This window comes from Cyprinodon tularosa, unplaced genomic scaffold (genome assembly GCF_016077235.1).
Source record: "Cyprinodon tularosa strain WSP-4 unplaced genomic scaffold, ASM1607723v1 ctg161, whole genome shotgun sequence".
Classification (NCBI taxonomy): domain Eukaryota; kingdom Metazoa; phylum Chordata; class Actinopteri; order Cyprinodontiformes; family Cyprinodontidae; genus Cyprinodon; species Cyprinodon tularosa.
Genome location: NW_024038449.1, coordinates 1 through 23,094, shown reverse-complemented (window position 1 = coordinate 23,094; position 23,094 = coordinate 1). Strand labels below are relative to the sequence as shown.

The 23,094-nt window shown below is 36.8% G+C and overlaps 2 protein-coding genes across 4 annotated transcripts in view; both read right to left on the bottom strand.

Moving 5' to 3' along the window:
• LOC119780497 (dynamin binding protein) overlaps positions 1-12,414 on the bottom strand; it is a 72,423-nt gene extending 60,009 nt beyond the window's left edge. For all 3 annotated transcript variants that reach the window (XM_038280561.1, XM_038280562.1, XM_038280563.1), the window contains exon 1: positions 12,083-12,414. The gene's annotated coding sequence lies outside the window, so the exon portion shown is untranslated. The remainder of the gene's footprint in view (positions 1-12,082) is intronic.
• A 5,941-nt stretch (positions 12,415-18,355) lies between these two features.
• Positions 18,356-21,520, bottom strand: LOC119780494 (carboxypeptidase N catalytic chain-like). Its single transcript, XM_038280558.1, has 4 exons — positions 21,358-21,520; positions 20,867-20,966; positions 18,720-18,838; positions 18,356-18,636 (listed from the first exon to the last, which is right to left on the bottom strand). The coding sequence occupies exons 1-4, from the start codon at positions 21,493-21,495 to the stop codon at positions 18,526-18,528; spliced, it is 468 nt and encodes a 155-aa protein (XP_038136486.1). The 5' UTR covers positions 21,496-21,520; the 3' UTR covers positions 18,356-18,525.
• Positions 21,521-23,094: the final 1,574 nt, after the last annotated feature.

The following is a 23,094-nucleotide window of genomic DNA, read 5'->3' as shown; positions in this document are numbered from 1 at the left end:
TCTGCCTTGCAAATAAGTATCCAACAGATATGAAAACCAAACACCATAAATTATCTGCTAAACACTATTTGCACAAAAACAAACCTGCAACTTGATCAATCAAAAGCTAAATCTCCCCTAGTTTTGTACTTTTAGCAAGCATTGCATAATGATGTTCAGAGACACTCTTATGTGATTAAATACATTTTAATTTAGAAGTTAAAACATTTTATTCCGGTTATTTTAGAAAGTACAATGATAACCAAACAGAGATGGGCCGACGTGGAAATGAGTTAAATTGTAAACCACAAATTAATAGGTAATGATAGCATGAAGTGTAGAGGTGAGTATTGGCATGAGTGTTGCGATTCGATACATGTTGCGATACTTGGGTCACAATACGATATTATCATGATATTGCAGTATCACTATATATTGCCATATTTTCCCCAGCTATCAAAATCAAATGATGAGATAAAACAGCAAGTGTTGTATATGTTCATCTGAAAATATTGATTAGGTATTATTATCCATGTTGTTTGGGGTTTTCTTCCACTGTGACTGCCTCAAACACAGATTTGGTGCTGCACGCACAGTTAAAGGGCTCCACAGCGCTTTCTGCCAGAGTGGTGGTGCAGAGGTAGCCCATTTTCCCATCAATGTTTTATGTAAGCATTTTTTTTTTTTTAATCGATACTAAGAAGTGAAAGATCGATATTGGGCAGCCGAATATCACGATATATCGCCAAAACGATTATTTCCCACACCCCTAATGAGGTGGGCTAAAAAGAAGGAAAGAAAAGGCCCATATCATGACCTCCATCTAAACAAATTCAAGACCAGATGTGGAGCAAAGTCACTGACAGCAGACTGTCTGGAAAGAGTTAGCGATGCCATTTCTTTAGCTTTGGAACTCCAGTGAACCAAAGCAAGAGTCATATTCCACAAATGGAGAAAACAGGAGATAGTGGTGAATCCCCAGAAGTTGCTTAGCTGCCAAGATTATTATAAGTCTGCATTGATAACTCATCCAGGAGGTCAAAAAAAGAAGTTTTCTAATGTCTAACTCAGTGCAGGCCTCGTTTTCCTCAGTAAATGTAAAAGTTCATGAAACAATATCTAAGAAGAATGGGTGAAAAACCGTGGTAGAACGGGCCTAGACAGGGTCAAAGGCTGCAGTCATTGGTCAAGATGCTTTTAACCCAAAAAAAAAGAATCTGTTTTTTTTTTCTCAATCAAATACAATTATTAGATTTTTTTTCTCCCTTGATTTGCATAAAAAAATATAAAATGACACACATTACTTTCAAAAAGTAGTTATTATTTAAAAAAAAATCTCCTTTGGGAGTTGATCTCAATTTAAAAGGCAATGAAATTCAAGCTTGTAAAACAATATTTCACAAAAAAAAAAACAATAAAAATACTAGAAAAGCACTCTGAGAGTGCAGACCTAATTTTAAACATCAAATTTGATTCATGCATATTATCAACGAAACCCAGCCGAAGTAAAATTTAAAAAGAAATTACCTGTATATTGCATTAAAAGTCAAATTAAAAGTAAGGGAGTTCCTGTTATGTTTTAAAATGAACAATCTTGTAAAGTCTCCCTCTGGCCCCATACAATAAACAACTATCTCCATCAATCAACCCCTGTGATGAGACCCCACAACGCACAAAATTTTTTAATTTCCTTGACTGAACACTTTTTTTTTTTAAATAAATAAATAAATCATGCACTTGATTATGGACATCTAAAGCATGCGCTCAGTTTTTCAGGAATCCAGCAGAGTTGGGTAACTTTCTGGACATCTGGATACGTGGAATGGGATTTTGATGTTATTATTGCTGTATGAATTTTTATTTTTTATTTTGTTTGTTTAGTTCACAGATCATTTCAGTTTGCTGAAGAATGTTTCTGCCCAGAAAACTAGATGGAAGGAACACATCTGGAAAGCAGGGTGCTCACTGATGCCAACTCTGTTGAAATATGGTACCGAGACACGTGAACACCACAGAGAGCACAGAGGAGTGGTAAAAGACATGCAGGCAGGATACAAAGGAAAACAAACTAAGTATTACTTAAACCAAGGTGGTCCATCTATTCTCTGTACCAGCTTTATTAGAGTGGAAATGTGAGCTGATGCTTTTCTCATATATTCTCATAGTTCTTTGATTCATAACAAAATTAAGCCTTAAGAAACAGTTTAATCTGATTTCAGCTCCACAATGTCTCTAATTCACCAGTTGCAATCAGGAAACCTGAGTCCAGATAATTAAAGCTCCTTTCCGAAATGTCCACTCACATTTTCTTGATCGTGTTTTTAAACCATTTAACTAATATAAAGCTTAGGTGTCCAATAGAAAAGACTCATGCGTTTCAGCTGGGATGTCTCAGATGTCAGCAACAATAACGGCCGTTCTCTTGAACAGCTGAGAGACGTAGCAGCAGAAGGTTGCTGCTGACCATAGGAAACTCCCTGTGTGGGTTTGTATAAAGTGACTGGAAACACTTCTTTGGCTCGCACGGAGCTCTGCATAAATCCACCTCAGTTCTCACATTTTCATTTAGTTTGCATTCCAGCGTCTCCTCAGCAGGGCTAACACACAAACAATCTAGGCAGAGGAACAACGGCGTACCATTTTTCAAATCCCTTTTTTATTGTGACGTTATCCTCTTCATGTTCCATAACTTCCCTTAGGTCAGATATTCGCCTCTTCATTCCTTTCCCCGAGTGCGCACATGTTAAATATTAATGACTTGGAGTGTATGACAACGCGCATGTGTTCGCAGGGGCCGGGTGGAACTGCATTTTTTTTTGCATAAACATTTCCACAGAGAGGGAAGGAGACAGCTTGCATGCTTTCTGTGAAAGGGGCAGAGGCTGCGTTGCTATAGATACAGAGATCTATTTGTATGGAAGACGAAGGACCCCAGAGAGGTGCCCAAGGATATGCCGCACCCTCAAAAAACACAGCACAGTCCTAATAGTTTTCATATGAGGTGTTACACAACAGATCGCTCACAGGGAATCATTAAAAATTCCAAGTGAAATGTTGGAAAACCCTCCTTTTAATGAGTTAGGGGTGAAATGAGGACAACAGAGTGAGATTTCCAAGATGAATAGTCATTTTCTTTGTTACTCTTTAAAAGTTTTGCTAGTGCATTTATGAATCATCTGACAAGAAAAGTCCTACCAAGCTTTTTTTTCTAATAATCTGTTCAGGTATTCCTTAAACACCGCTTTGCCAATCCCCCCAAAGCGTTAAATAATAGCCAACGATGAGGGAAGAAAAAGAGGAAAGGGATGGCATGATCAAAGCACAGACCTAAGCAGTGGTAGGTTCTGATCGCAGGAGAGTATAAAAAACGATTCCTCATTGGCAACAATATGTTTATATTTCAGTCAAGAAAGAAATACATTTTTTATGATTTAAAGGCTGCTGCAAAACCTTATGGGCAAATCAAATTATTTAGGAGAAAATGAAAAACTACTCTTCCCTATGAGGAAGAAACTAAAATCCAACATTAAGTGCCAATAACAGTATTTCTTTTAAACCTGTTATAACTTTATAAGTCAGTTAAAGTTCATGCCTTAGAGTTTATGCTATAGAGTCAATCCATCATAATTGTTTGAGAAGTCAAGTAGATCAAACCACTGGTACCTTGTTTAGTTTATCACTTTGATCAAGTTTAAAAATCTACATCATCTCTTATTAGAACTATCTATAAATTATGCTTTCATTCATCATCATCATCATCATCATCATTAGATATCACCAACGTTTAAAGAAGTGACCATCAGACTTCCATTAATGATTAAAAGGCAAGTTTACCTATAAAGCAGTTTTCAGTAGCCTGACAATTCAAAAGGCTGTTTGTGAGAAGAAAAAAAAGTGCATTGCAGTGGTGCGAAAGTAAACAAAAATATTACACAGAATAAAAATAAATAACTAAAATAAGAGGAAATTGTTCCAGTAATTAATTCTACAAAAGACGAACACATGAATTAGTTCATCAAGGTCCTGCTGAGGCCTTATTTTAATCCATGATATGTTCTTTAGATGATAGGCTGACTTTGGTATTGTTTTTAAAATTCTTTAAATGTTCAGGTCTGAGTCCATTTCTACACCCAGATTTATTGCCTGATTGGTGATTTCTAACTGGATTACCTCAAGCTAAAGCTAAGACTGAATGTAGCTAAAATCAAAAAATTTAATTTTTAGTCTTCAAAACAAAAATACTTTTTTTTATCCCAATCTATTAACACATTTCATTTTGCTTGTCCCTGACTTTGGTTTATGTTATTTCAGTGAACAGAGCAATACTGTATATTCCTAAAGTTCAACTATTTAATCTGTCATGCTAAACGATGTGAGAGATGCAATCAGACATCTAATCTGATTAAAGGAGCTGTGGCTGTTTATACCAGAGGTATAATCATATTTTTTCTTTAATCTTCCATCTTTCTGTGTCAAAAATATATTTCAAGCATTAAATCATCAAATGAACGACATCCTGAATAGGGCAGAAACATTTAATTAGATCAATGGTGATTAATCAATTATTGAAATAATCTTAAACTAATTTAATAATACTAATTATTATTAAATATAATTATAATAATAAGAATTTAATAATCGATTAATCTTTAACTGGAGTATAGGGACTCTAAAACATGCCTTTAGCTGACAGAGCAACCCAGCTAGAGCAGAAATAATACCAAAAAAAGTATTTTATAACCAAAGCATCCATTTTTAGCATGCAAGAAGTGCCTTCACTCTAATGCAATGGTAGATTTTACAACAAGCTCCCAAAGAGAAATGTTCTTTAATCATTTGTATTCATGGACTCACTTATCCAACCTGTAAAGGCAGCTTATATGAGTTGTTTGTAAGACATATAATATGTACAAAGGTAGACCTTCATCTCATATTTCTTTGTTACTATGTTTAGATATCTGACCCTGTCAGACTTTAATTATTCAGCCTAAGAGATGCGTTCAAACCTATTACCTATTACTGAAGCACAGAGATGATGCTTTAAGAAGATTCTTTGTAGTTAGACTAAGGTGGATGAAGTCTTGAAGTACATTTTTTAACAACAAATCATGTTTTCACATTGTTCTAACACGTAAATACACATTAAAATAAGCAGCAAACATCTGGGTAACAATATCTGGGTAACAATTATTATTATTTATTTTTTTTTTTTATCCGCATCAACCGATGAATGCATGCTTTTGCAGATTCTTTACCACATTTAACATCCATGCCTTGGGATCACATGAAGCCCATGCATTGCCGCTCCATCCATTTGCGATTCGTAAGTGAAGTGGAGCATTTAGTTCCTATGCTCCACTTATCTGGAATAAACTTCCAAAAGACTGTAAAAAATATGGAAAGCCTGAGTTCTTTAAAGTCAAAGCTAAAAATCTATTTTGTTTATAAATGCCTTTGACTGCTGAAGTGAAACTGCTAACTGAAGTTTTATTAGTTTAAGCTTGTGGTCTAACAGTTTAATTTGCTTCACTGCATACTTTTATCACATTTTATCTTTGCTCACTTTTTTCCTACTTTTATTTTCCTTCTATTTTATTGCTTAATTCATGTAAAGCACTGAATTTTCATTGTAGTGAATTGTGCTATACAAATAAACATGCCTTGCCTGTGTAGGCAAGTAATAATCCAATATGGATTATTTTTCAGGCTCTGAAAAACACTTTTTTGAGATGATCTGACCTTTACGGCTTGATCCAAAATCCTGAACTAGAGGACTGATAGATTGTGGTAGAAAAGAGGTGGACATGGTCAGCAAAGCACTGAGCAGTTGTTTTACAACAACGCATGTCTGTGTATTATATCTTTCTTTAAATATGTTTTTTTCTTTTGAGGAAAAGGACCACTTTTAACTGTATGAGATAAGTGGTTAAAGCCAAGCTCCTTCTTTCCAATAAGGAAGGAGGAACCCCGATCAAACCCCGAAATCTGACACTCTGGGCCCCTAAGTAAGACTTTTAGCATAACACTGATCCCCAGGCACTCCAAGATTTTAACTTTATAAACCCTCAACACTGGGAACCTTCCCATGCCTAACCCACAGTGTCAGGACAAAGCAGAATGGATCAATACTTTCACACCAATTTCTGATCATACATCTACAGTGGGGCAAAAAAGTATTTAGTCAGCCACCAATAGTGCAAGTTCTCCCACTTAAAAAGATGAGAGAGGCCGGTAATTTTCATCATAGATATACCTCAACTATGAGAGACAAAATGAGAGAAAAAAATCCAGAAAATCACACTGTCTGACTTTTAAAGAATTTATTTGCAAAATATGGTGGAAAATAAGTATTTGGTTAATAACAAAAGTTCATCTCAATACTTTGTTATATACCCTTCGTTGGCAATGACAGAGATCAAACGTTTTCTGTAAGTCTTCACAAGGTTTTCACACACTGTTGCTGGTATTTCGGCCCATTCCTCCATGCAGATTTCCTCTAGAGCAGTGATGTTCTGGGGCTGTCGCTGGGCAACACGGACTTTCAACTCCCTCCAAAGATTTTCTAGGGGGTTGAGATCTGGAGACTGGCTAGGCCACTCCAGGACCTTGAAATGCTTCTTACGAAGCCACTCCTTCGTTACCCGGGCGGTGCGTTTGGGATCATTGTCATGCTGAAAGACCCAGCCATGTTTCATCTTCAATGCCCTTGCTGATGGAAGGAGGTTTTCATTCAAAATTTGACGATACATGGCCCCATTCATTCTTTCCTTCACACGGATCAGTCGTCCTGGTCCCTTAGCAGAAAAACAGCCCCAAAGCATGATGTTTCCACCCCCATGCTTCACTGTAGGTATGGTGTTCTTTGGATGCAACTCAGCATTCTCTCTCCTCCAAACACGATGAGTAGAGTTTTTACCAAAAAGTTCTATTTTGGTTTCATCTGACCATATGATATTCTCCCAGTCATCGTCTGGATCATCCAAATGCTCTCTAGCAAACTTGAGACGGGCCTTGACATGTACTGGCTTAAGCAGGGGGACACGTCTGGCACTGCAGGATTTGAGTCCCTGGCGGCGTAGTGTGTTACTGATGGTAGCCTTTGTTACTTTGGTCCCAGCTCTTTGCAGGTCATTCACTAGGTCCCCCCATGTGGTTCTGGGATTTTTACTCACCGTTCTTGTGATCATTTTGACCCCACGGGGTGAGATCTTGCGTGGAGCCCCAGATCGAGGAAGATTATCAGTGGTCTTGTATGTTTTCCATTTTCTAATAATTGATCCCACAGTTGATTTCTTCACACCAAGCTGTTTACCTATTGCAGATTCAGACTTCCCAGCCTGGTGCAGGTCTATAATTTTGTTTCGGGTGTCCTTTGACAGCTCTCTAGTTTTGGCCATGGTGGAGTTTAGAGTGTGACTGTTTGAGGTTGTGGACAGGTGTCTTTTATACTGATAACTGGTTCAAACAGGTGCCATTAATGAAGGTAACGAGTGGAGGACAGAGGAGCCTCTTACAGAAGAAGTTACAGGTCTGTGTGAGCAAGAAATCTTGCTTGTTTGTAACTGACCAAATACTTATTTTCCACCATATTTTGCAAATAAATTCTTTAAAAATCAGACAATGTGTTTGGATTTTTTTTTTTCTCATTTTGTCTCTCATAGTTGAGGTATATCTTTGATGAAAATTACCGGCCTCTCTCATCTTTATAAGTGGGAGAACTTGCACTATTGGTGGCTGACTAAATACTTTTTTGCCCCACTGTAACTGCAGCTGAAACACAGACTCATCGAACCAGATAGCTTGTGTAAATTGTGGCCTCGGTTTCTTGTTCGTAGCCAACAGTGGTTGTACAGAGTGTGGTCTACAGTCCATCTGCTTTAAATTCATCAATTAAGTTGGTGCCGTGTGATTAGTTAATGCGCTGTTTGTCTTAACAAGAAAGGTCTGCCTCTGACAGGTTTCTTATCATTACACTTTTCAGATCATCAAATATATATTAATATCTGACAATCATATTGACTAAATCTTATTTAAGCAACAGATCAGTTCCCAACAATTCAATGCATCTAATGACAACTCCAACAATTGTCTATAATATGTGTTAGTGAATCTTCACTGCTGTAGATGTATTTGTTGGTTATGTTTTGGTTTCCTATGGAGGCAGTGATATGCTGTTAGAAGATATTGTGGTAAACCAGCCATAAACACCGTTCAGTGCTTCTCTGCATGAGAATAATGGAGCTGGCTTTAGCAAACTTGAGCCCCTAAATCTTAAGAACTTATTTTATAACCCTTTCCAGACTGACAGATGTCAATGACTTGTTTATATTAAGGCATGATGGAATGCTATTTACTATCTTTATGCAGAGGTGTCAAGTAACGAAGTACAAATACTTCGTTACTGTACTTACCGTATTTTCACGACTATAAGGCGCATTTAAACGTCTTTTTTTTCCCTCAAAATGTGCGGTGCGCCCTATGGTGCGGTGCGCCTTATGTGTGTTGTATCTGCGACTTTTGAGACCACCTCATTGAGGAGATGATGAAAGAGTGGCTGAATGTAAGGAGACCAGGTGTTTTTTTTCCACTCATCACCATCGCTGTTAATATGTAACTCCATGCGTGCCCATCTCACAGCTGATGTGAAAAACATGGGGAAACAAATTAACGCTGTGCTCGCTGTTCAACCGCTCCACATCGGTGTGAACCGGACCCAGCAGGTGCAGCAGAAGCAGCGAGTTTACATGCAAAGTCAATGGTTGACGCGCGTATAGGCGCAGCAAAAGGTCCCGCAGCGCGTTTTGAACAGCAGGAGCGTTTAAGCATCTGACGCACCGCCAACGCGCTGCTGCTGCTCGAGATGGAAAAATTGAAGTTTTGCTGCTGGACGCGCCGCATCAACCAATCAGAGAAGCTGATCTGGGAGCTGACAGCGAGACAGACACAGCGCTCTGATGACATATGATATTAACGCAAATGAAAAAGGCTGGATGGATGAGAAGATGATGAAAGGCAGGTGTATGTGAGGAGACCAGGTGCTTTTTTCCACGCATCACCATCGCTGCGTGCCCATCTCACAGCCGATGTGAAAAAAAGGTGAATCAAATGAACGCTGTGCTCGCCGTTATCCCGGGGGGTCTGACAAAGGAACTTCAACCGCTCGACATCGGTGTGAAGCGGCCGTTCAAAGTAAGGCTGCGAGCGGCGTGGGAGTGATGGATGACAGACGGAGACCACAGTTTCAGGATAAGTGGAAGGCAGCGGCGGGCAAGTTACGCCACCGTTAGCGGATGGATTGTAGATGCTTGGACTAACGTGTCTGCTGGCTCTATTGTTCAAGCTTTCGCAAAAGCCGGCATTATTTCTGAGGAGCTGCGCTGCACGGAAAGTGACTGACAGCGCAGAAGGGGAAACTGGCATGTCTGATTTAGCGCAGCTGTTTTATTCAGAAACAGAGGATGATGACTTTGATGGGTTTGATTAATACTTTGTAATAAATACATGAATAAAGCACAAACATACTCAGTTTTGCTCCCGCTCTATTTTTCTACCTGAAAACTCAACAGCAGCCTCTGGGCGGGTCTCCTCCTCTTCACCGCGGCGGCTGGCAGGTGTTTTTCCATCTAAATAATCTAAATCTTGCAGCTATATTTGCTGTGATCAGTGGGAATAAAGTAGTTTTAATATGTTTTTAAGTGAGAAAGGCCACCTGAAAACTTAATTGCAGTCAGTTCATCCAGATTATCTATTTCTGTCGGAGGCGCTCAGACCCCCACATACCAGCGGTGCACCGACAGCAGAAATCCCTTCAACAGCAGCCTCACCGCGGCGGCTGGCAGGTGTTTTTCATCTAAATAATTTACAGTGCAGGCACCAGGATACCGGCAATAAAAGCGAACATATTCCGTCGGCAGGTTTCAGGATTTTAAGTTAATTTAGGAGTAATCACAGCGCTGTGTCATCTGCGATGTGTCTGTCTCATGGCCAGCTCGCAGGTTTGATTAATACTTTGTAATAAATACATGAATAAAGCACAGTCATACTCAGTTTTGGGCCCGCTGTATTTTTAAAATACGCAGTAGAGCTATTTAAAGGTAGTAGAGGACGTGTACCTGTATATAAAAAATGCGCCCTATAGTCCGGTGCGCCTTATGTGTGTGTTAAATAAAGAAATGGGACACATAACTGAGACTGCGCCTTTTAGTACGGTGTGCCTTATGGTCGTGAAAATACGGTAAGTACACTTTTTAGGTATCTATACTTTACTCCATTACTTATTTGTTGTCCTACTTCTGATTTCTACTCATTACATTTTCACACAAGTATCTGTACTTTCTATTCCTTAAATTTTTTAAACAAGCGTTACTCGTTACTCTTGGCTTCGGTTTAATGTTTCTAAATATTTATTTCACATCATGTGCGCCATCCAATGCAGATCATTGGCACCATCCACATCTAGTGAAAACTAGTGTGATTGGATGAGTCATATAAGGTTAACACTCATTGGTTAGCTAAAGGAAATCATCAGAAGGAAGCAGGTGTTCTTCAAACTGTAAACATGAATTGTCTATGCCATGCTACAATGTTGGATTCAGAAAAAGATGTTGAAATGTCTGAAAGGTCGGACACAGGCGAGAGCGTATCGGGAGATGAAGACCAACAAGACCTCCCTCATCCTTGTCCCTATCTTAAAGAATTTTTCGAAAAATTTAGCTTTCAGTTCATATAGTGCCATCTGGCTGTTTTGTTTTTAAAGATTACTTTACATGAGGTTCACTTTTACTTGAGTAAAGAGGTCCAGTTGATACTTCAACTTACCAGAGTGTTTTTAAACTGCATTATCTATACTTCTACTTAAGTAACAAATGTGTGTACTTTTGACACCACTGTCTTGTCCACTATGCCTACTTCATGTAGTGATGCAGGTTCTAGTATAGAGATTACTTTGGTCAACTGGTATGCAGAGGCGTAGCCACAATTTTTTTATAAGGGTGGACAGCCAATAACGAATGAACACTGAGGGGTGGCCAAAAGCAGATACGCGCCAGAACCTCAGGGTCAAGCCAAGGATAAGACAAAATATACTTTCCTACCGCCTTTGCTAACAAATAAACGCACGTATTTAAACATCCATACTTTTAGGTTTGAGTTCTGGGATGTAAATCTTTTCCTTTGTCATTACTTACCTACTTGTATCAATAATCATTCTGCATAAAATTGATATTTACAAGTACTAATATCTACATAAATTGATTATTTAATAGGTTTTTATTAAAGTAGTTATCTATAAGTTCACTGAAGACTCCTAGATGACTTTCTCTTTACCCCATATAACACAAAATCGAGTTCTGAAAAGAGCATGAATTCTGTAGTTATATTTAATGTTACTATATTGATGTGCATAACAAACCACAGTGTTTTAGTTGTCAAGAAATTAGGAATACATGAAAAAATAGTAGGTAATATATGAAAAATTTAAGCATTACTGCTGCCACTATCTGTGTTAGAGGGGGAAAAAATGGCAGGGGTGGCCAATTATTGGCTAAGGGTGGCCATGGTCACCCCTGGCCCCCCATCTAGCTCCGCCTTTGCTTGTATGGTATTAGTTGGGGGTAAGTCTGCAAAATGGGTTTAATAAAAGTGTATTTATTACTTGCATTTGCATAAAGCAGATAATATATTAGTTAAAAAGATTAAAATAAAACATTAATCATTACATTGAATTATAAAAAATGTATTAAACTGCTCTAAGGTTGCTTTTAGGAAAAGTACCATCAGAATGTGCCCAACTGAAAATACTCATGTGAGTTTTCATCTTCCATGGTTGGGGTTGTTGTTAGGTGTGAGTCCCGTCCTGCTTCACATTATGGAACAACTGACAGCAGAGGCCACAACTGACACGCAGCAGGAGGATCACTCTCCCTGCCATCCACACATCGCACATCAATGGCTGCAGGATAAACTATAACTAAAACGCCTTTAACATGGAGCTTTTCTAGCAGAGGAGAAAATGCAACGTGATAACCCCCAGATCCAGCAAGATAAAGAGGTTTAAAAAAATCTTTCATCCTGAGAATGTCTAATTTTTGCAAGCTCTCCTTACCTGCTGGTTGTTTTTAATCCTTGTTGATATTTCTGGATTGGGCCGTTAGACCTAGTCAGACTAGATATCCAACTTCTTCGGGCCGGTGATGTGTGAGGAGGAGGAGGTGGTGGTGTTGTGGCAGATTTGGCTCCCCTCAGCGATTCAACTTTTCCAGCAGCTACGCTTCCTCGCGGATTAAAAAAAGAGTTGCCTCCTTTTTAATGAATCCGTAGATAAATGAAGCATGTTGACGGTAGGAGGCGACCCGATCTGGATCTGCGTACGGGGAGCTCTCATCACTCACGGGACGAGCCGTGTCGAGCTGTTCTGTGCCTCCCCGAGCCTTCAAACATACAACACCACCCACATTTACAGAGGAGTGCCCCGCGCATGCCTGATAAAAAAAAAATGGAAAAAAAGGAGTATACGTGTTGGTTATTACCCACCATAATACACATTGTTTTCTACTCTTTTAAGAAAATAAGCATATATTAAAGAGATAAAAATAAGAATTCTGAGAAAAAAAGTCAGAATTCTGACTTTTTCCCATATTAAACTGAAATAATATATAAATCATCAAACTTTTTTTTTTTAAGTGGCCCTAATCCTCTTCCATAAAAATCTCACATGCAAAAGAGATTTTTTTTTATAAACCTGTGTTACCAACATCTTAACTCTGCATGGTGAAAGGAAACTTGGGTCTTCCTCCAGCCTTATTTATCACTGTTACAGTTATTTTTAATCCTTTTAAATATTGCAAATTTTGTTCACACCTACCCAACTGTAATGTTGTTGTTTTTTTACCTATAAAGACTACCATACATTTCAATTGCACGTTTTTTATGACTTTCTCTTTTTTTTACTTTTGAGAGTATCTAAGAAAATCACATTATAATTTATTCTGTGAAAACAGGATACCGTGCGTTATTAAAGTCAAACAGTATGCTCATTAAAGCATGTAGTCACACTGTTTCTGTAGTGTAATAATAAGTATTGAATGTATCCGTTACCGGATTAGGTCAATTTGAATATCTTTATTTAAATTGTGCAGAATCTGAAATACACACAATAATAAAAATAGCTTTATTTGTTTCTATTATTTATTGCTACAGCTACAGCGGTCTTAAACACTCCATAAGTTCAGCGCTACATCATCAGACATCTCAGGTTTCCCCCTTGTAGTTCATTGCAAATTAAATACTAGTGTGATGTCAAGAAAGAAGTTAAAAGAAGGACATCTAAAGGCCTCCCCATTAAATGCTACAGAATGCATTAAAAGGCTTTATGCCTCTTCTACTAAGGGGAAAGAGGCAGCCAGTTAGGGCATAGAGCTTGGAATCCTGAGGTTCTGAGTTCGAGCCCCAGTCTCACAGACTGCCATTCTGGGTCTCTGAGCAAGACCCTTAACCCCTGATTGCTCCCTGGGCGCCGCACAATGGCAGCCCACTGCTCTCCACGAGGATGGGTTAGTTGCAGAAGTACATTTCTCCAATGTGAGATTAATAAAGTTCCATTATTATTATTATACAAAAACAGTTTGAAGTGCTGGTTTACTGCCACAGAACCTGAAATCAACATCAGATTGCACACATAATCTCTTACATACAGCGAAAATATAATGTCAGCAAAAATGTCAGAAATAACACCAATCCATCTACCTTCTATAGCCACTTGTTCTTCAGGCCCTTGAGGGGCTGGTGCCTATCTCCAAGAGTCACACAGTTACACCTAAAGGTAATTTCTAGACATCAGTCAAGCCAACAGCAAGGAGTTTGGACTGTGGGAGAAAGTCAGACTACCCAGAAACAACACCATGCATGCACACGGAGAACATGCTTGGCAATAAGCTAAAGAAAATATTTATTTGATTTGATTTTCAACAGCAATTTCAATCTAAATCAATGCATATATGTTTGTTGTGATAAAATATCTGTAAGAACTGTGGGATTTCTATTTTTCTGATTCAGTAAAACCAGGATGACCATTTCCTTAGTAGTTCATTACCATTTATGCATGCTCAACACATCACAGAGCTGCCCAGTAACCAAAAGAGGCACACTAACATTTTAGGAAGTAACATAAGTACATGACATGTGATTTTAATTTTTCTTCACTTAGTGCAAAACCAAGTACTTCTAGTCAAGTTTTTAAAAGCATTACTCAGATTTTTACAAGCTAAATAACTCCAAGCTGAAACTATTTTACCCTCCTCTCTTATACTGCTCTCTTTTTAAACTCTGTAATTTGGAGTGACAGCGACACTAGAATCAAAACTGTTGGAGAAACTTAATCACAGTCCTCAAAGAACAGATTACAGGTTTGGAAATTGCGCATATTTTTCCTCTCTACTGCTTACTCTTGGTTGTGGTGTGAAAAGTTAAATCAAGTTTATTTTTTGCTGTGTCTGCAGTAATGACAGCTTCCTCATATGTGATCCTGTATGTGCAAAACAATGGCAGGAAACAAAGGAAGTAAGATGCTGCTGGCCTCAAGATCACATAAGGAAAAGGAAAAAGATACAGGAGAGGTCCAATATGTACTGAAGAGGATTAGAGCCACTGGAAAAATAAAAAAAGTTAACTGATCTTTTTATTTTATTTCAGTTCAATATGGTAAAAAGGTCAGAATTCTGACTAATCTCAGAATTCTGATTTTTTTTTTTTTTTTTGTAGAATTCTGATTTTAATCTCAGATTTCTGACTTTAATCTCAGAATTTCTGAGAACTCCCATATTAAACTGAAATAATACTCAAAAAACAGTTAACTTTTTTTTTAATTTTTTTTCAGTGGCCCTATTCCTGTTCCGTAAATATGCTACATGCAAAAGAGATTTTTTTTTGTCAATTTGTGTTACCAACATCTTATCTCTGCATGGTGAAAGGAAACTTGGGTCGTCCTCCAGCCTTATTTATTGCTGATAACCGCTATTTACATCCTTTAAAATATGACTTTCTCTTTTTCTTTTTAGAGTATCTAAGAAAATATGATTATATTTTATTCTGTGAAAACAGGAAACCGTGCGTTATTAAAGTCAAACAGTATGCTCATTGAAGCATGTGGTCATACTCTTTCTGTAGTGTAATAATAAGCATTGCATGTGTCCGTTATCAGATTAGGTCAATTTAAATATCTTGGGGTGCATTGCTATAAAATCTTAAATACACACAATAATGAAAAATAGTGTTATTTGTTTCTATTGTTGATTGCTATTAGAACTCCTGATTATTTGATATTTTTTGTATTCTTTCTTTACTTTTTGTCAATTGTATCCAGCAACTGTGGTTTATATTTGAACTGGGGTGGATTTTTTTCTCTAATAATAGGTCTTTTCATCTTCTCTTAATAATTTATTTTTTATTTATATATGCTTATTACAATGGGAAAATCAACATTTTGGAAACAAGTACATTCTTTGTACCATTTCAGTTGATTAAGAAATGAGTGAATAAATACAAATACATGCAATTTTTTTTTCTTCAGCTTTTATTGTCATTACACTTTCACAAGTACAGAGCAAAGAAATGAACACTCTGGATTTAACCCATCCACTTGGGGAGCAGTGGGCTGCCATTGTGCGGCGCCTGGGGAGCAGTGTGGTGGTTAGAGTCTATGCCCTAACCACTAGGCCGCCACTCCCCCCGATGTTTTATTATATTTCACTTTGTGGATATCAACAAAACACAAAGGTCTTATGCCACTGCATTATCTTTTTTTTATCATACTTTGTGGCATGTGGCTCTTAGTAAACCCACGACTGAAGAACTTGTTTCATTAACTCTGAGTCAATGACAGTGGGTAGAAAAGTGTAGGAAGAGCCCTGTCACTACTTTCCGCTGTCCTGCTGGTGGGCTTCATTGACGCCACTTTCGGCCAAGTTTACACAAACGCAAGATTGACCTCACTCACACAGACAGTTACTAAAGCCGGGAACTGTCCAGATCTCTATGAAACGCTCACTCTGTCCATTTAACAGGGGCCACTTTCATCAGAGGGCATTATGTGGGTCTATTCTTTTGTCTCAGTATGGAGCGTCACTGACGCTCAGGCAGAATACATTAGCTCTGAAACAATAATTCTGCTGTGTGGTTTTTCTGAGAAGCATCAGCTGTGAGGAAATGTGTATTAGTGGGCAAAAAAGGAGAAGGACTAGTCTACTGATGTTTGTCAAAAATAATCAAAATGCATGACTAACGTCAAATGATTTGTCATTTTTGACCAATTGTTTATTCATTGCAAACACCGTTAGATAATGTAGCTCATACATGATTATTATGCAAGTAGGTAATCAGTTTATATTGTCATGTTAGTCAAGCTGAAATATTTTCTTTTGTGATTTGTGAGTTTTCCAGTGATATATTTGTTATAATAAAATAAATGAAACAAGGGTGTTTCAGAGATTTTATGTGCGTGTTTGTTTCCTTTAGAGAGGGTCAAATCTTCATAGGGTGCCCAGCAAAGTGCGCTTTTCCTCTTTCCTGTGCGTCAAATAGGAGCTATTGTTAGCCTGCAGTGTTTTTTTTTTTAAATAACTCTTGATATTCAATATATAGAAACACATCAGTCTGCTGATTTTATTGCCACCAAATGAAAAAAACAAACATCTGGAAAAACGTATTTTGTTTTTTGTTTTGTTTTTTTAAATAATAGACATAAGATTTTATATTCCTCAATGAAAATTCCTCTTTTTACATTTAAACCTATTCAATTTCATAGCCTATTTATTTTATAGCCAGTTCTAAATGTTCTTTAATTTAAAACAAAGCTTTACAAAAATATGCTTAATTGCACTTTGGTCCTTAGAAAAAAAATCTGAAGCCAATATTAGCCATTAAAAGCTTGATGGATCAATGTGTCTCTACATGAAGAAATCTCACTATTAAAATAGATATTCTGTTTAGTTATTTATTCATTAAATAATTCCTGCTTATCCACAGTCAATAAAATTGGGATTTAATCACTTGTTAGATTATTAAAAATATTCATTTTGTCATTATTCAACACTGTATCAGATACTAGACCCAGTTAATTGCCTAGAATCTTTTCCTTAAACATGTGCAATAGACTTATGCATAAAGCACAACTGGACCATCAAAGATAAAAACCTGTTAATTAATAGTTTGCTTATGGATCATCATTTGCACCACCTCTTGGAAGGGGAGGATCAGTATAAATACTGATTTATAAACCCTGTAATGATGATTTAATAATAAAACAGTGATATTGTTTGGAGTTACTTTACCTCCATATTGTTGGATTACGTTCACATATCCCCTTAAACCAAAGGTTTCAAATCTAAAGATTGTCTATGAAGTTAGTTTGTTGATGGTTCATTTTATTCAGACAAACCATTTGTTGCAATGAGCACAAATACTGCAGAAGTTATGCGGCCAGTACAAATACTAATTGAAAACAGAGGCAACATTATTTAAACCAGATGGAGAACAAACAGCATGATTGGTAGGAATTATAATTTGGTTACAGAGTTTTCCTTAAACAACAGTGACATCTTGTGTTGAAAGCATTAGTAATGCACATAATAAAAAAAAAAATCCCAGTAGATAACAGTAATAATAATAATACATTTTATAATTATAATTGGGGGCTACATTATGAAGTATCTATTTTTGTTATTATTATCAACATTTGGCTTTTTTTTTAAACTGCTGTTAGTTTTAACGGCTACATTATTGTTAAAACATTTAGAAAAATAACTAAAAGTCCTATCAAATTGTTTGAATTTTTATTTTTGCATTTTATTTCTTGTAAGGTTTATCACCAATCCGTGAAAAAAACATTTCAATTAGCATTGTATTTTAAAACTTAAAAGCATGCACCATCATGTGTATAACTATAAATTGGTCTGTGTATCTATAAAAAAAATTTCAAGTGATTCTTACCTTTATTATATTAGATATGTGTGTCATCACTTTCAAAATCAATATTAGATTTATATTTATATATATACATATGTGTGTGTAGATGTTTTAAAATCATTAAATATTCCTTTTTACAGTATTTATGTTGTTTTTTGTGTTTATTTATTATTTTGTATCTTTCTGAACATACAATGTAAATCTGAAACAACACTCACTGGAAATAATTCAGAGATGATAGAAAATTTTAAAAACATTATTTTAATTTCTTTTACAATTCTCCTCAAATTCTGCGTGACTGCAAAAAAAAAAAAAAAAAAAGCTGTTGTTTTTTTACAGAAACAATTGTGTTCATACATAAACACTGTTAGATAAATACATTGGACTTTAAACAATTCTTTCATAGATGAGAGATGTATAATCATCAATGAAAATAAAAAGTTTTTATTGTGTAATTACCCTAATAGTACAAAGATATATCATGAACACATCATTTAGATGATCAATATGCTGGGGTATCGATTAAGTGGGGCCTTCTCTGTGTCTCTGGGTTATCTTCTGTATGATGTCTGAGTTTTTCTGCATGTTTCATCTTGGGCCAAGCTTCAGTGAGGCCTTGTTGGCAGATATGTTCTTCTTGCCATGATGGTGCTTCCCCTTCAGGTTTTGTTTTGGAGCTTTTTTCAAGTAAAAATTAAGCTGCAAGAAAAAAAAAAAAAAAACATTCATGTTTTTGTTGCCCAACTTAATCTCTTCTGAAATGTTTTAACCCAGAGACCCACCTGGATAGCTTCAGCTGGTCCCACTGTCACTGTATTGGATGAGGAAAGGTAACCTGGAGCAGAGGCTTTCACTGTGTATGTTCCTGGCAGCAGAAGTCTGAAATAGTCGCCATCCACACCTGGAGGAAACCCAATGTTTTAAAGGTTATTTCACATCGTAATTTACGGATATACTGTTCAGAATTGCAAACATCTGTCATGATCCTGCTCTTTGTAGACATTTTGGTTCTGTTTAAGTTTCCTCTTGAGTTTTCATAAAAAAAATTATTTATTTCATTCTGTGTTTTCTAGGTAATTGGTTTCTTTTCCATTTTGTGTCAATGTAGTTGTTGTCTAGTTACATTTAGGCAGTTTTGTGTTTTGTGCCCCCTTGTGCCAGTCTCCTTTCCCCTAGCTCCCTTCTAGTTCCTTCTATCCACATCTGCTCTCAGTTAGCTCAAAATGTCAATAATGATCTAGAACTTTAAGCTGATTTATAGGACAATCAACAAACACATCTCATTTTAATTTTAGTAACACATAATATGTCCCCAGGGGCATAGAGAATAACCTAAACTACAGAACAAGAATTATATATGTATTTTTGTATGATAAAAATATAGTCATAGAAGATTACATAAACCCATTATAAGGACATAGATGCCATGTTGAACTGTCCATTTTCTTAATGAGAGATGATCGTACAAAACAACTTTGCATCTTCTCTAACCCACAATAGGATCAGGATAAAACTTTCAGGTGATATAATAGCCCAACAGCTACTTGGCTTAATGTACTCAGTTAATTTGTATGGAAAGGTCCTGCTTTATATTGCCTTCAACAGGCTCCTAGCATAAATCTGGATGTTTTAAAAACTGTCTTGGAAAAATAAAGAGTAAATGATTGTCAACTCCCTCTTAACAGTTCTAAACCTGGTGCAAGGCACCAGCAACACCAGAGGTACCACAGCATGATGCAGTCATCAGCATGACTCTAGTTTTCAAATAGTAAATCATTGTCTCCATGAGGCTCTTCTACAGAATATTTCTGTCTTTCTTGGTGGATGATCTAAATTTTGCTTGAAGATGTTGATCTGATGTGTGATGCGGTTCGCTTTGGTCTAATTGTTCAGTTGACATCAAAATGCCTTCTCTTTGGACAATATAACTTCATTAATCTATGTGATAGCAAACTTGATTGTCTCTTTAACTGTTCCAGAATACTTTAAATAATTCCATTTAATCTGAGGATGGCAGTTGGGTCAGGTAGTTGCATTTGAGCACAACAGGTCGAACAGGATAATAACCCCAGGCAATAATCCCTGGTATGCCAACATTAAACATCTGGAATTACACAGACTATTTACTATAATAAATGTGTTTGCTATATTTCAAAGCCAGAACTTGGCAATAAACCTGGGATTATAAATTGACTTTACTAGTTCTGTTTGGAACAACTGTTCAGAATTAACCCTAAACCAAGGCAGAGCCTTCTTGACTAATGTGCACCTGGCTAGAGGACTTTTAAACAAATATTAGTGAAGGAGTAAACCTGTATTTGAGGCTATACATATAACTTTGATTGTTGTAAAAAAAAATTCTGACCTGTGCACCAAATTATTACCTGCATCAGCAAAGACCCAAATTATTAAATCATTCATGATCACATTGAGTGTATTTAGAACTCTGGCCAGCACAGTATTTAGACTGGATTTATTTTGAGAATTGCACTTCTAAACATGTCCAGCAGAGGGAGTAGCCTTTCAGGAACAGAGTGCTCTTGTTTTCAATTTAAAAACAACTTAATGTAGCTGTTATTTTAAAAGTCACTTATAAAGTAACAGTATTTGTTCAAATGCCTATTTATGCAACATAGACTGTATTCTATATGTGCAAGTGTTTCTTTTTATGTTGTGTAAATATCTCAATTATCAAAACAACTTAAGAAATGTTTACTGAATGGTAAAGAAAATTGAATTTCTCTTTTGCCTCTGGATATAAAAGATCAAACAAATTACCCTTAAGATTAACTAAAAATAAAGGAAAATAACCAAACTTACATGCACATTAGTAAGTATCTCAAAGCAAATGCATTAGGATACACAGATGCTGTATATTAAGTCTGATTTTAGCAGGTTTCTATAAAGATGAAACAAAGAGCAGTCTTACCAGTTGTAACATCATGGTTGATGCCAGCAACAGAGATCTCAGCTTTACTGATTGGGTTGTTGTTCTCATCATAAACCATGCCCTTTATCCCATGATGCACCTAAAAACAGGCACATTGTACTGAACAAATTTAAAGGAAAAAGAAAGTTTCTGTGGTTTGAATCATCTAAAACCATAATGGAAAGTATTTTACAACTGTTAACCAGCATTCAAATAAAGTCATACGGAGTCACAAATTACATTTCAAACAAACTTTCCAAAACAATAAACTTTCTGCAGACTCTGGGACCTTTAGTCTCTGGTTTCCCTACTAGCCACAATGAAAGTATTTTTCAGACTTCCTGCCCATTTATGTTCATCATAGTAAATTAGGAGCACATTTCCTCTTTAAACCAAACCACAAAATTCATTGGGAGGCAAATTTCTCAGAAACTCAAGCACCAAATTTAGAAAGTGAGTGCATTCTTATAATTTAGTGACAAAATTCAAACCTGTTCGAGGTATGAAATCAATGCTTCTCGGTTGCCGAGCCATTCTCTGGGCAGCGCCGACTCTGGGGGAAACTTGTCACAGCTCAGCTCTAGAGTGATCTCAAAGCAGTTGGTATAAAGGTAGTTGAAGTCCTGCATGCCTAAAAGATAAAGATATTAATATTGTTAAATTTCAAAGATAAATTTGCCTTTAAAGTTTAACGTTTAACTTACAAACAATATATAAAATGTGAGGCCCACGAACATTTTTCTCAGTTCTTCCTTTTTTCATACTAAATGTTTGAGACTGTAAAGCAAATGTTAATATAAGGTAGCAAGGAGATCAATAAATAGGAAAATAATTTTTCAAAGGATATTTCCTTTAATTTATTGGAAAGCAATGAAGACAGACCAACATAGCTCTACAGAAATCCTTGTAAGAAAAGTAACTGTGATTACAAATATTTCTCTGGCTCATTTTCACTATCATCATCCAGGCCTAAGTCTACGGACCTCTTGAATCAAATTGGAATCTGTCCGACAGCATAAGGAAAGTTAAAATGCCTCATAAAGTAAAGTAAAAGTCAAGAAGAGACACAAAACAAACTCATTGAGATCTATCAGTCTGGAAATTTTACTGAGTCGTAATTATAAATAAATTATCACTCATCTCTGGATGATGTAAACATAAAACAGGTTAAAATTGGAAGGCAACTGAAGATGTTTCAATTCCTGTTCCCTCTGGATAGGTGTTGAAACATCTTCAGAAAAAAAAGACAGTCTGGTTGCCTTTGATTTAAGCCTATTTTGTGGTTACCGAGTCATTTTTAAAGCTTAAGGACTCTAAAGAACCAGAGAGGAAGCGATTATGTACAAATAGAGAAAACGTGGAACTGTGGTGAACCTTCCTAGGACTGACTGGTTCACCAAACCGACTTAACATTAAATCAGTGGCTTATCCAGAAAGTCACAAAGGAATCCAGAAGATCAAAAGAAGTCAAGAACTACCCCTTATACAGTAATCTGCCTTTTATCCCAGTGCAATCCATCCTAACATGTTTAACAGTTTATGGTTTTATCCTTCTATCCTTGTTGATGTCTTTGATTATTGTTAATTGTGGAGATTGTGCTGAGATGTAGACTATGTTCTGAAAGCCTTTGGCTGCTGCTGTGATATAAATTTCCCCTTGCGAGACAATAAAGATTTTAACTGAACTTCAAGCTTCACTTACCTCCTTTAAGATATTTATTTTGGTTTAACGATAAAAAAGATTGTTAAAAAATGGCCTCTGTGGAGGTGTTCCCCAAAAAAGACAAATACTAAGTGTTGGAGGTGTCACATTTGATTAGTTGTAGGCAAAAGGTGAAAGTACCGCATCCCTCCGTAGCTGGAGCCATGCATAATGTGTAATTTCCATTACTTCTTTGTGCATGGTAGCACGATAAGGCTAATTAGGGGGGCCACATGCCGAAGGCATGGCCCACCTACTACTATCTCACATATTTATTCCGCGTATTATTAGGGGGGCCACATGCCGAAGGCATGGCCCACCTACTACTATCTCACATATTTATTCCGCGTATTATTAGGGGGGCCACATGCCGAAGGCATGGCCCACCTACTACTATCTCACATATTTATTCCGCGTATTATTAGGGGGGCCACATGCCGAAGGCATGGCCCACCTACTACTATCTCACATATTTATTCCGCCTCTAATTTATTCCCATGCTTACTATTCTTTCCCGCCAAACTGC

Excerpts from the sequence above, each read along its gene's own strand:
- LOC119780494 (XM_038280558.1), bottom strand. The coding sequence starts at position 21,495 with ATGCAGGACTTCAACTACCTTTATACCAACTGCTTTGAGATCACTCTA. Across the intron at positions 18,839-20,866 it reads CAACCATGATGTTACAACTG|GTGTGGATGGCGACTATTTC; the intron begins GTAAGACTGCTC and ends GGTTTCCTCCAG. Across the intron at positions 18,637-18,719 it reads GACCAGCTGAAGCTATCCAG|CTTAATTTTTACTTGAAAAA; the intron begins GTGGGTCTCTGG and ends TTTTTCTTGCAG.